We start from the raw sequence: 12342 nt of genomic DNA, 5'->3' as shown, positions 1-12342 counted from the left end.
AGCAGGTCAGCAGCAGGAAGCATGAAGTGCTCTAAAACTTGCTGGTAGACGGCTGCGTTGACCCTGGATCTCAGGAAACAGAGTGGACCGACACCAGCTGGACTGCTGCTGAGTGGTCCAAAGTCATGTTTTCTGACGAAAGCAAATTTTGCATTTCCTTTGGAAATCGAGGTCCCAGAGTCTGGAGGAAGACAGGAGAGGCACAGGATCCACGTTGCCTGAAGTCTAGTGTAAAGTTTCCACCATCAGTGATGGTTTGGGGTGCCATGTCATCTGCTGGTGTCGGTCCACTCTGTTTCCTGAGATGCAGGGTCAACGCAGCCGTCTACCAGCAAGTTTTAGAGCACTCCATGCTTCCTGCTGCTGACCTGCTCTATGGAGATGGAGATTTCAAGTTCCAACAGGACTTGGCGCCTGCACACAGTGCAAAATCTACCCGTGCCTGGTTTACGGACCATGGTATTTCTGTTCTAAATTGGCCCGCCAACTCCCCTGACCTTAGCCCCATAAAAAATCTGTGGGGTATTGTGAAAAGGAAGATGCAGAATGCCAGACCCAAAAACGCAGAAGAGTTGAAGGCCACTATCAGAGCAACCTGGGCTCTCATAACACCTGAGCAGTGCCAGAAACTCATCGACTCCATGCCACGCCGCATTAACGCAGTAATTGAGGCAAAAGGAGCTCCAACCAAGTATTGAGTATTGTACATGCTCATATTTTTCATTTTCATACTTTTCAGTTGGCCAACATTTCTAAAAATCCCTTTTTTGTATTAGCCTTAAGTAATATTCTAATTTTGCGACACACGGAATTTTGGATTTTCATTTGTTGCCACTTCAAATCATCAAAATTAAATGAAATAAACATTTGAATGCATCAGTCTGTGTCAGTGGCCTAGTGGTTAGAGTGTCCGTCCTGAGATCGGTAGGTTGGGAGTTCAAATCCCAGCAGAGTCATACCAAAGACTATAAAAATGGGACCCATTACCTCCCTGCTTGGCACTCAGCATCAAGGGTTGGAATTGGGGGTTAAATCACCAAAATGATTCCCGGGCGCAGCCACCGCTGCTGCCCACTGCTCCCCTCACCTCCCAGGGGGTGATCAAGGGTGATGGGTCAAATGCAGAGAATAATTTCGCCACACCTAGTGTGTGTGTGACAATCATTGGTACTTTAACTTTAACTTTAATGAATAAATATAATGTACAAGTTACACCTTTTGAATGCAATTACTGAAATAAATCAAGTTTTTCAAAATATTCTAATTTACTGGCTTTTACCTGTATACTAGTGATGGGTTGATGAGGCGTCATGAAGCGTTTCGACACATTGCAAAACTGTATTGATACTGTGTCGATACTGTGTCACTAAATACTTACATCTGCTGGACATTAAAAATCCCTACAGGCAACCTATGGACCGACTCAACTGACACTGATTTGATGCCCTAGTACAGGGGTCACCAACCTTTTTGAAACCAAAAACTACTTCTTGGGTACTGATTAATGCGAAGGGCTACCAGTTTGATACACACTTAAATAAATAAATATATTGTCATTTGTAAGTTACACGTAAGTGTGATTTAAACAACAATAGCTAAATAAATACATTTATATATATAAAAAATGGGTATTTCTGTCTGTCATTCCGTCGTACATTTTTTTTTCCTTTTACGGAAGGTTTTTTGTAGAGAATAAATGATGAAAAAAACACTTAATTGAACGAAAAAATTTAAAATACAATGTTGAAACATAGTTTATCTTCAATTTCGACTCTTTAAAATTCAAAATTCAACCGACAAAAAGAAGAGAAAAACTAGCTAATTTGAATCTTTTTGAAAAAATTAAAAAAATAATTTATGGAACATCATTAGTAATTTTTCCTGATTAAGATCAATTTTAGAATTTTGATGACATGTTTTAAATGGGTTAAAATCCAATCTGCACTTTGTTAGAATATTTAACAAATTGGACCAAGCTATATTTCTAACAAAGACAAATCAGTATTTCTTCTAGATTTTCCAGAACAAAAATTTAAAAAAATTCAAAATACTTTGAAATAAGATTTAAATTTGATTCTACAGATGTTCTAGATTTGCCAGGATAATTTTTTTGAATTTTAATCATAGTAAGTTTGAAGAAATATTTCACAAATATTCTTCGTCGAAAAAACAGAAGCTAAAATATTTATTATTCTTTACAATAAAAAAAAAAAGTACTTGAACATTGATTTAAATTGTCAGGAAAGAAGAGGAAGACATTTAAAAGGTAAAAATGTATATTTGTTTAAAAATCCTAAAATCATTTTTAAGGTTGTGTTTTTTCTCTAAAATTGTATTTCTAAAAGTAATAAGAAGCAAAGTAAAAAAATAAATGAATTTATTCAAACAAGTGAAGACCCATCCATCCATCCATTTTCTACCGCTTATTCCAAGTGAAGACCAAGTCTTTTAAAATATTTTCTTGGATTTTCAAATTCTATTTGAGTTTTGTCTCTTTTAGAATTAAAAATGTCGAGCAAAGCGAGACCAGCTTGCTAGTAAATAAATAAAATTTAAAAAAATAGAGGCAGCTCACTGGTAAGTGCTGCTCTTTGAGCTATTTTTAGAACAGGCCAGCGGGCGACTGATCTGGTCCTTACGGGCTACCTGGTGACCGCGGGCACCGCGTTGGTGACCCCTGCCCTAGTATATACAATAATATAAACCAAGTCATTGTATTTCATTTAGGATTATTTCATATCTTCATTTAAATAAAAATATATTTTTATCTTTTTTAGATAGTCAATAAATAATGTGAACGTGTTGTGGATGATTGTGGACTGGGAATTTTTTTAATTTATTTTTTTTACACATTTTTATTAAAAAAAAAAAAAAAAAAAAGTTTTTCCGACGTATTACATTTTAGACTATTTCTCTTAGTTATTATTTCTCCGGCTGTAGAAAAGAGCCGCTCACAGGGCACAGAGGAGGCGTCAGTGCGACACAGTTGGCGTATCGGTCACGTGACCAAAACAGCTCATGATCGGTCACGTGACTTTCTAAAAGCGGTACGTGCACCGACACAGGGTTTTGCTCTATGAGCTCGACGCATGCGCCGATGCATCGGTGTTGCCGGACCCATCACTATTATATACTAGTAAGGAGTAAGTAAGCATAGACGTCTTCTAAGGCAGTGTTTTTCAACCACTGTGCTGCGGCACACTGGTGTGCCGTGGGAAATTATGCAACTTCACCTAATTGGTCCAATTTTTTTTTTTTTTTGCAAATCAATAATTATAATCTGCAAATAATGTGCCGTTGCTTAGTGTCTGTGCTGTGTAAAGCTCGGCAGTGTAACCACATTGTACTCCATGCCAGTATGTGGCAGCAGGTAGTTAATTGCTTTGTAAAAGTCAGAATGTGTCGGGTGAGACAAAAGGATGGTTTGTTGTGATCCCAATGTGCAGACCACAGCGGGAGGCAGTGTGCAGGTAAAAAGGCATGTAATGCTTAAACCAAAAATGAACAAACGGGAAAGGAAAAGGCAAAGGCTGTGCAAAACGAAAGTAAAACTGAACTGGCTACGAAGTAAATCAGAATCAGGATCAAAAATACTTTATTAATCCCAGAGGGGAAATTTAAATTTCCAGCACAATCCCATTCAAGATCAGACAAACGTTGCAGGGAGACAGAACAGGATCAATGTGGAATGCGCTCCCAACAGGTATAAAAGAAAGTGCATCTCTATCCTCCTCCAAAACCGCAATAAAAGTTCACCTCCAGGCAGCTACAACCCTAAACTAACACCCTCCCCAGATTGATAATAATCAAATGTAAACAATCAAATGCAGATACTTTTTCTTATGCCTTTTTTCTTATGCCTTCTCTCTCTCTCTCTCTCTCTCTCTCTCTCTCGTTTTATTAGTCAACATTGCAACTTTTTCTAAATGACATTTAACCTCTAAGCTTTTTTATTTCACTTTTGTTATGTTTTTGTTTATTTTAATAGTATTTTTAGAATGTGCCGTGGGCCTTTAAAACATTAGCTGTGGGCCGCAAATGGCCTCCGGGGCACCCTTTTGACACCCCTGCTATAGATAATAAAAAATTAAATGTGATAAATCTATGGATAAAAAGCAGAGCCTGGCGACGCATGCGCGTTTATCATAACTCTCTCTCTCTCTCTCTGTCTCTGCCCCTCCCTCACCAATGCTGCTGTTTGTTTTGTTTTTAACCCCTTCTTAACCCTGAACGTACATTGAAAATACACGCAACCCTAACTCAAAATGCCGTACATTTGAGGCATTTAAGAAACTCCGCCCTGACAGCTCTGCAAAAGAGGACATGTCCGGTGAAAAGAGGACGTATGGTCAGTCTATCCTAGCACGTTAGCTGCTAGCATGCCGTGTGTTGTGCCTCGGTGTGCATTGTTTACACAACGTGCGTTACGCTACTTAATATGTCCGTATGGAAACTCGTTCGGTACACCTCCGAACCGAACCAAAACAATACAAATACACGTACCGTTACACCCCTAGTATGTAGTTTGTCTTACAATCCTAAATGAAGGAAAACTAATTCAAAAGAGAGAATATTAATCCTCAACAAAAGTTCTGGAGCTTCTGGTTCTTCGTGCTGTTAACTATCTGTCTTGCCGCACACGCTGGAAACAAGTGGAATGCGCTCCCAACAGGTGTAAAAGAAAGTGCATCTCTATCCTCCTCCAAAACCGCAATAAAAGTTCACCTCCAGGCAGCTACAACCCTAAACTAACACCCTCCCCGGATTGTTGTAAACAATCAAATGCAGATATTTTTCTTATGCCTTCTGATCTCTCTCTCTCTCTCTCTCTCTCTCTCTCTCTCTCTCTCTCTCTCTCTCTCTCTCTCTCTCTCTCTCTCTCTCTCTCTCTCTCTCTCTCTCTCTCTATGTCCACTACTTGCTGTCCATATCTTACCAAGTCACACCTACACTGTTTCAATATCCATTTCTCTGTTCTCAATTGTTGATGACTGATGATAACAACCAAACCTAACCCCCCCCCCCCACACACACACCCCGAATTGTAAATAATTCAATGTATACACCCTGATGATGATCTTGTGTGATGACTGTATTATGATGATAGTATATATGATAGTATATATCCGTATCATGAATCAATTTAAGTGGACCCCGACTTAAACAAGTTGAAAAACTTTTTGGGGTGTTACCATTTAGTGGTCAATTGTACGGAATATGTACTTCACTGTGCAACAACCTACGAATAAAAGTCTCAATCAATCAATCAACACAGCGGCGGAAACAGAAACAGAATGCTGGACGACAGCAAAAACTTACGGCGTCGACAAAGTACATCCATACATGACATCAATCAACAATGTCCACACAAAGAAGGATAGCAACAACTGAAAAAGCCTTGCTTGCTAACACAAAGCAGGTGCGGGGAATAGCGCTCAAAGGAAGACATGAAACTGCTACAGGAAAACACCAACAAAACAGGAAGGGCCACCAAAATAACAGCGCAAGACAATAACTAAAGCACAGGAAAACACCAACAAACTCAAAATAAGGCACGACGACCTGGTGGAGTATACTTTTTTAACGTTTTCTACTGGTGGTGTGCCTCCGTATTTTTAAATGAAAACAATGTGCCTTGCCTCAAAACAGGTTGAAAAACACTGTTCTAAGGCTACGCAGCATGGAGCGCTACTGGCACTGACGAGACGCGGGGCCGCCATCTTGGAGTGGTGATCAGTCGCAATTCATTTGGCAGGAGCAATGAACTGTCATTCATCTTACCTCACTGAATACCACTGATTTTCACACGCTTTTTTGTCATACGTGTAGATATGATAAAGGACACATATTTTATTATTCATAGTTTGCTTAACAGTAATAGAATATTCTTATATGCTATAAGTGACCAGACGTCCCAGATCAAAACTAGGAATATAATTCCAGAGAAGGGTCAGCCATTTTGAAGTTGAAGAAACAATATGATGAGGTTATATATACATGCTACATAAACAATACATTAGATATCTATATATCTATAGACTGTATCTCTGTTGCTGCAGCAGCAGAGAGTTGATTCTGTCTTGACACTTTGTATTGATATTTTGTATTACATTCTTCCCTTAAATGATCATGTTTACAGTCATTGTTTTATATGTAATTTTGATGTATGTCGCTTTGGATAAAAGCGTCTGCCAAATACTCAAACATAAACATATATAAACACCTGAAAGTCTTTATATCAGCTAAAACCACCAATCTGTTTCACTGGATTCAGAATAAAAGCAAATTCTGTCTTACCCAACAATGTTAGTATTTGAATATTGTTACTTGAAGACTTATACATTTTTAAATGTAATTAATTTAATTGACAAGACATTCTATTATGGTCATACTCTTGTTTGCTAGCGGCTAGGATTTCAGTACTATTGAAGATCTTTGCTCCATCTCAACTCTGTGCTAATATTCTTTTCACAAAATACAACCAATAGTACGTTAATGTTAAACCTTACTTGTGAAAAGTAATCCCCCAATTCCTATTTTCAACAGTCCGCTCATTTGAGCAGGAAAATGCTGAACACCATCTTTGTTTTCTACCTGTCAACTGTCAGTTTAGCATCTTTGTTTTCTACCTGTCAACTGTCAGTTTAGCATCTTTGTTTTCTACCTGTCAACTGACAGTTTAGCATCTTTGCTTTCTACCTGTCAACTGACAGTTTAGCATCTTTGCTTTCTACCTGTCAACTGTCAGTTTAGCATCTTTGTTTTCTACCTGTCAACTGTCAGTTTAGCATCTTTGTTTTCTACCCGTCAACTGTCAGTTTAGCATCTTTGTTTTCTACTCGTCAACTGTCAGTTTAGCATCTTTGTTTTCTACCCGTCAACTGTCAGTTTAGCATCTTTGTTTTCTACCCGTCAACTGTCAGTTTAGCATCTTTGTTTTCTACCCGTCAACTGTCAGTTTTGCATCTTTGTTTTCTACCTGTCAACTGTCAGTTTAGCATCTTTGTTTTCTACCTGTCAACTGTCAGTTTAGCATCTTTGTTTTCTACCTGTCAACTGTCAGTTTAGCATCTTTGTTTTCTAACTGTCAGTTTAGCATCTTTGTTTTCTACCTGTCAACTGTCAGTTTAGCATCTTTGTTTTCTACCCGTCAACTGTCAGTTTAGCATCTTTGTTTTCTACCTGTCAACTGTCAGTTTAGCATCTTTGTTTTCTACCCGTCAACTGTCATTTTAGCATCTTTGTTTTCTACCTGTCAACTGTCAGTTTAGCATCTTTGTTTTCTTCCTGTCAACTGACAGTTTAGCATCTTTGTTTTCTACCTGTCAACTGTCAGTTTAGCAACTTTCTTTTCTACCTGTCAACTGTCAGTTTAGCATCTTTCTTTTCTACCTGTCAACTGTCAGTTTAGCATCTTTGTTTTCTACCCGTCAACTGTCAGTTTAGCATCTTTGTTTTCTACCTGTCAACTGTCAGTTTGGGCTGCTCGCCGGCTCCTCATCACCACTTCAAGATGGCGGCCCAACTTCTCGCGTCACAGCAGCCAATGCTTTGTCTGCTTATAAGACGTGTATGTAAGTAAGCGTGTGTGTTGCAGCTGAGGCGGACGAGCACACAATCATGGACGCAAGGCATGCTGGGAGTGTGCAGGCGGTCGGCAGAAGAGACGCTGCAGTGTGGCAGCAAACACGCAGCCTCCTCTACAAGAACCTGCTCATCAAGTGGAGGACCAAACAGCAGAGTTTGCAGGTCTGGTCCAGCTCCTCTACCCCACCTAACGCCTTCAAGTTGCTCTTTCAAAGTGTCCGTGGAAACTGTACAGGAAGTGATCCTGCCGCTGCTGCTGCTGGCTCTCCTGATCCTCACCAGCACACACAACCCGCACGTGTCCTACGGCGGCGTCGGCACCGTGGAGCTGGAGCACGAAGACCACATCATCAAGGGCTTGGGCTACACGCCCATCACCAACGTGACCAACCACATCATGGAGGCGGTGGCCCAGGAGATGCGTAAGGCTCACGTCTCGGCCCTCGCACACACCCGCCGCGTGCTCAGCTGTGGCGTGCGCTTGCAGACATGCAGGAACACTTGGAGATGTTCGCCAGCGAGGAGGACCTGGAGAACGCCAGCCTGCACCAGCCCTCCAGCTACGTGGGCGTGGTGTTCAGAGACGCCTCGGCCACCTCGTACAGTCTGCGCTTCCCGTACAGCCAACTGCCGCGACCCAGCGACTTCACCGAGTCCATGGGTAAGTTGTGCTGGAAGGAAGGCGAGGTCTCCTACTCCACGTTCACTCTCTCCTTTGTCCTAAGTAAGTTGTGCTGGAAGGAAGGCAAGGTCTCCTACTCCACGTTCACTCTCTCCTTTGTCCTCCGCAGACAACTGTGTCAGCAGCTCGGTCAACTGCCGGGCGGCTAACTACTGGTACTCGGGCTTCGTCCGCCTCCAGTCGCTGATTGATGCCGCCATCATCCAGGTGAGGTCGCCCTCCCTGGCCAATGTGGCTGAAATCTGTATCATGATATACTGTAAGTGTTTTCAATCTATCAATCAAAGTTTGTCTATATACCGTATTTTTAGACTATAAGGCGCACTTAAAATCCTTTCATTTGATCAAAGCTCGACAGTGCTCCTTATTTAGACATTTTATCTCCTAATTATTACTTTTTACCTAATAATTATGACTTTATATCTCATAATTATGACTTTTTAACTCAATATGATACATTTTTATTCCATAATTTGCACTTTTTAATCTCCTAATTATGACTTTTTGTATTACAATTTGGAATTTTTACTTCATAATTTGGATTTTTTTGGTCTCCTAATAATGCCTTTTTATCTCATAATTTTGACTTTTTATCTTATTACGCCTTTTTGTCTCATAATTATGACTTTCTAATTATGACTTTTTATTCCATAATTTTGATTTTTTATTCTCCCAATTATGTTTTATGTCATAATTTTGATTTTCAATGTCATTATGAGATTTTATCTCATAATTTGGATTTTTATCTTATAATTTTGACTTTTTATCTCCTAATTATTACTTTTTATCTAATAATTCTGACTTTCTATCTCATAATTATGACTTTTTAACTCAATATGATACATTTTTATTCCATAATTTTCACTTTTTAATCTCCTAATTATGACTTTTTGTATTACAATTTGGAATTTTTACTTCATAATTTGTATTTTTTACTTCATAATTTGGATTCTTGTCTCCTAATAATGCCTTTTTATCTCATAATTTTGACTTTTTATCTTATTATGCCTTTTTGTCTCATAATTATGACTTTCTATCTAATTATTACTTTTTATTCCATAATTTTGATTTTTTAATCTCCCAATTATGTTTTATGTCATAATTTTGATTTTCAATGTCATTATGACATTTTATCTCATAATTTGGACTTTTATCTTATAATTTGGACTTTTTATCTCCTAATTATTACTTTTTATCTAATAATTCTGACTTTCTATCTCATAATTATGACTTTTTAACTCAATATGATACATTTTTATTCCATAATTTGCACTTTTTAATCTCCTAATTATGACTTTTTGTATTACAATTTGGAATCTTTACTTCATAATTTGGATTTTTTACTTCATAATTTGGATTTTTTTTGTCTCCTAATAATGCCTTTTTATCTCATAATTTTGACTTTTTATCTTATTACGCCTTTTTGTCTCATAATTATGACTTTATGTCTAATTATTACTTTTTATTCCATAATTTTGTTTTTTTAATCTCCCAATTATGTTTTATGTCATAATTTTGATTTTCAATGTCATTATGACATTTTATCTCATAATTTGGACGTTTATCTTATAATTTGGACTTTTTATCTCCTAATTATTACTTTTTATCTAATAATTCTGACTTTCTATCTCATAATTATGACTTTTTAACTCAATATGATACATTTTTATTCCATAATTTGCACTTTTTAATCTCCTAATTACGACTTTTTATATCATAATTTTCACTTTTTACTTCATAATTTGGATTTTTTTGTCTCCTAATAATGCCTTTCTATCTCATAAGTATGCATTTTTATCTCATAATTATGCCTTTCTATCTCATAAGTATGCCTTTTTATCTCATAAGTATGCCTTTTTATCTCATAAGTATGCCTTTTATAAGTATGCCTTTTCATCTCATAATTATGCCTTTTTATCTCATTACTATGCCTTTTTATTTCATAATTATTACTTTTTAACTCAATATGATACATTTGTATTCCATAATTTGCACTTTTTAATCTCCTAATTATGACTTTTTGTATTACAATTTGGAATTTTTACTTCATAATTTGGATTTTTTTGGTCTCCTAATAATACCTTTTTATCTCATAATTTTGACTTTTTATCTCATAATTATGACTTTCTATCTAATTATTACTTTTTATTCCATAATTTTGATTTTTTTAATCTCCTAATTATGTTTTATGTCATAATTTTGATTTTCAATGTCATTATGACATTTTATCTCATAATTTGGACTTTTATCTTATAATTTGGACTTTTTTATCTCCTAATTATTACTTTTTATCTAATAATTCTGACTTTCTATTTCATAATTATGACTTTTTAACTCAATATGATACATTTTTATTCCATAATTTGCACTTTTTAATCTCCTAATTATGACTTTTTATATCATAATTTTGACTTTTTACTTCATAATTTGGATTTTTTTGTCTCCTAATAATGCCTTTCTATCTCATAAGTATGCCTTTTTATTTCATAATTATGCCTTTTTATCTCATAAGTATGCCTTATATAAGTATGCCTTTTTATCTCATAAGTATGCCTTTTTATCTCATTACTATGCCTTTTTATTTCATAATTATTACTTTTTAACTCAATATGATACATTTTTATTCCATAATTTGCATTTTTTAATCTCCTAATGACTTTTTATATCATAATTTTGACTTTTTACTTCATAATTTGGATTTTTTTGTCTCCTAATGCCTTTCTATCTCATAAGTATGCCTTTTTATCTCATAACGATGCCTTTTTATTTCATAATTATTACTTTTTAACTCAATATGATACATTTGTATTCCATAATTTGCACTTTTTAATCTCCTAATTATGACTTTTTATTTCATAATTTGAATTTTTTACTTCATAATTTGGACTTTTTTAGCTCCTAATAATGCCTTTTTATCTCATAAATATGCCTTTTTTTTTAATCTCATAAGTATGCCTTTTTATCTCATAAGTATGCCTTTTTATCTCATAAGTATGCCTTTTTATCTCATAATTAACTTCTTATCTCATAATTAAGGCTTTTATCTCATTACTATGTATTTTGATTTCGTAATTATGCCTTTTTATCTGATAATTTTGACTTTCTATCTCATAATTATGCCTTTTGTCTCATAATTATGACTTTCTATCTCATAAGTATGCCTTTTTATCTCATAATAATGCCTTTTTATCTCATAATAATGCCTTTCTATCTCATAAGTATGCCTTTTTATCTCATAAGTATGCCTTATATAAGTATGCCTTTTTATCTCATAATTATGCCTTTTTATCTCATTACTATGCCTTTTTATTTCATAATTATTACTTTTTAACTCAATATGATACATTTTTATTCCATAATTTGCACTTTTTAATCTCCTAATTATGACTTTTTATTACATAATTTGAATTTTTTACTTCATAATTTGGACTTTTTTAGCTCCTAATAATGCCTTTTTATCTCATAGATATGCCTTTTTTATCTCATAAGTATGCCTTTTTATCTCATAAGTATGCCTTTTTATCTCATAATTAACTTCTTATCTCATAATTAAGGCTTTTTATCTCATTACTATGTATTTTTATTTCGTAATTATGCCTTTTTATCTGATAATTTTGACTTTTTATCTGATAATTTTGTCTTTCTATCTCATAATTATGACTTTCTATCTAATTATTATTACTTTTTATTCCATAATTTAGATTTTGTAATCTCGTAATTATGATGTTTTATGTCATAATTTTGACTTTCAATGTCATTTTGACATTTTATCTCATAATTTGGACTTTTATCTTAGAATTTGGACTTTTTATCTCCTAATTCTGACTTTCTACCTCACAATGATGACTTTTCTTTGATGATTTAGATGTCCGTCTCAGTCGTAGCAGTATTTCATGTTGACACAGAAAGGTTGCGATGAGGGAGTGCAGCAGGGAGGTACCTGCAAGTGTCCGGGTCAGATCCTCCTCCTGAACCCTGGGTGCAGGTGTGGTGGGACCACACTTGGTTTGGAGGCCTTTCATGCGTGTAAGAACGTGAAGGTGTCTCTTGTGATGCTTCTCCACGGAACTTTG

General features: G+C 35.8%; 1 protein-coding gene across 3 annotated transcripts in view; it reads left to right on the top strand.

The window, feature by feature from the left end:
• The window catches only part of abca5 (ATP-binding cassette, sub-family A (ABC1), member 5), a 69711-nt gene that overhangs the window by 1115 nt on the left and 56254 nt on the right, over window positions 1-12342 (top strand). For all 3 annotated transcript variants that reach the window (XM_061926796.2, XM_061926797.1, XM_061926795.1), the window contains exons 2-5: window positions 7598-7749; window positions 7823-8009; window positions 8075-8248; window positions 8379-8476. In XM_061926796.2, coding sequence (XP_061782780.1) covers window positions 7621-7749; window positions 7823-8009; window positions 8075-8248; window positions 8379-8476 — 588 coding nt within the window. In that variant the 5' untranslated portion in view covers window positions 7598-7620. The remainder of the gene's footprint in view (window positions 1-7597; window positions 7750-7822; window positions 8010-8074; window positions 8249-8378; window positions 8477-12342) is intronic.

The sequence above is a fragment of the Nerophis lumbriciformis genome, linkage group LG32, assembly GCF_033978685.3.
Source record: "Nerophis lumbriciformis linkage group LG32, RoL_Nlum_v2.1, whole genome shotgun sequence".
NCBI lineage: Eukaryota > Metazoa > Chordata > Actinopteri > Syngnathiformes > Syngnathidae > Nerophis > Nerophis lumbriciformis.
The sequence above is the reverse complement of the archived record's forward strand: the minus strand, read 5'-3'. Positions and strand labels throughout refer to the sequence as shown.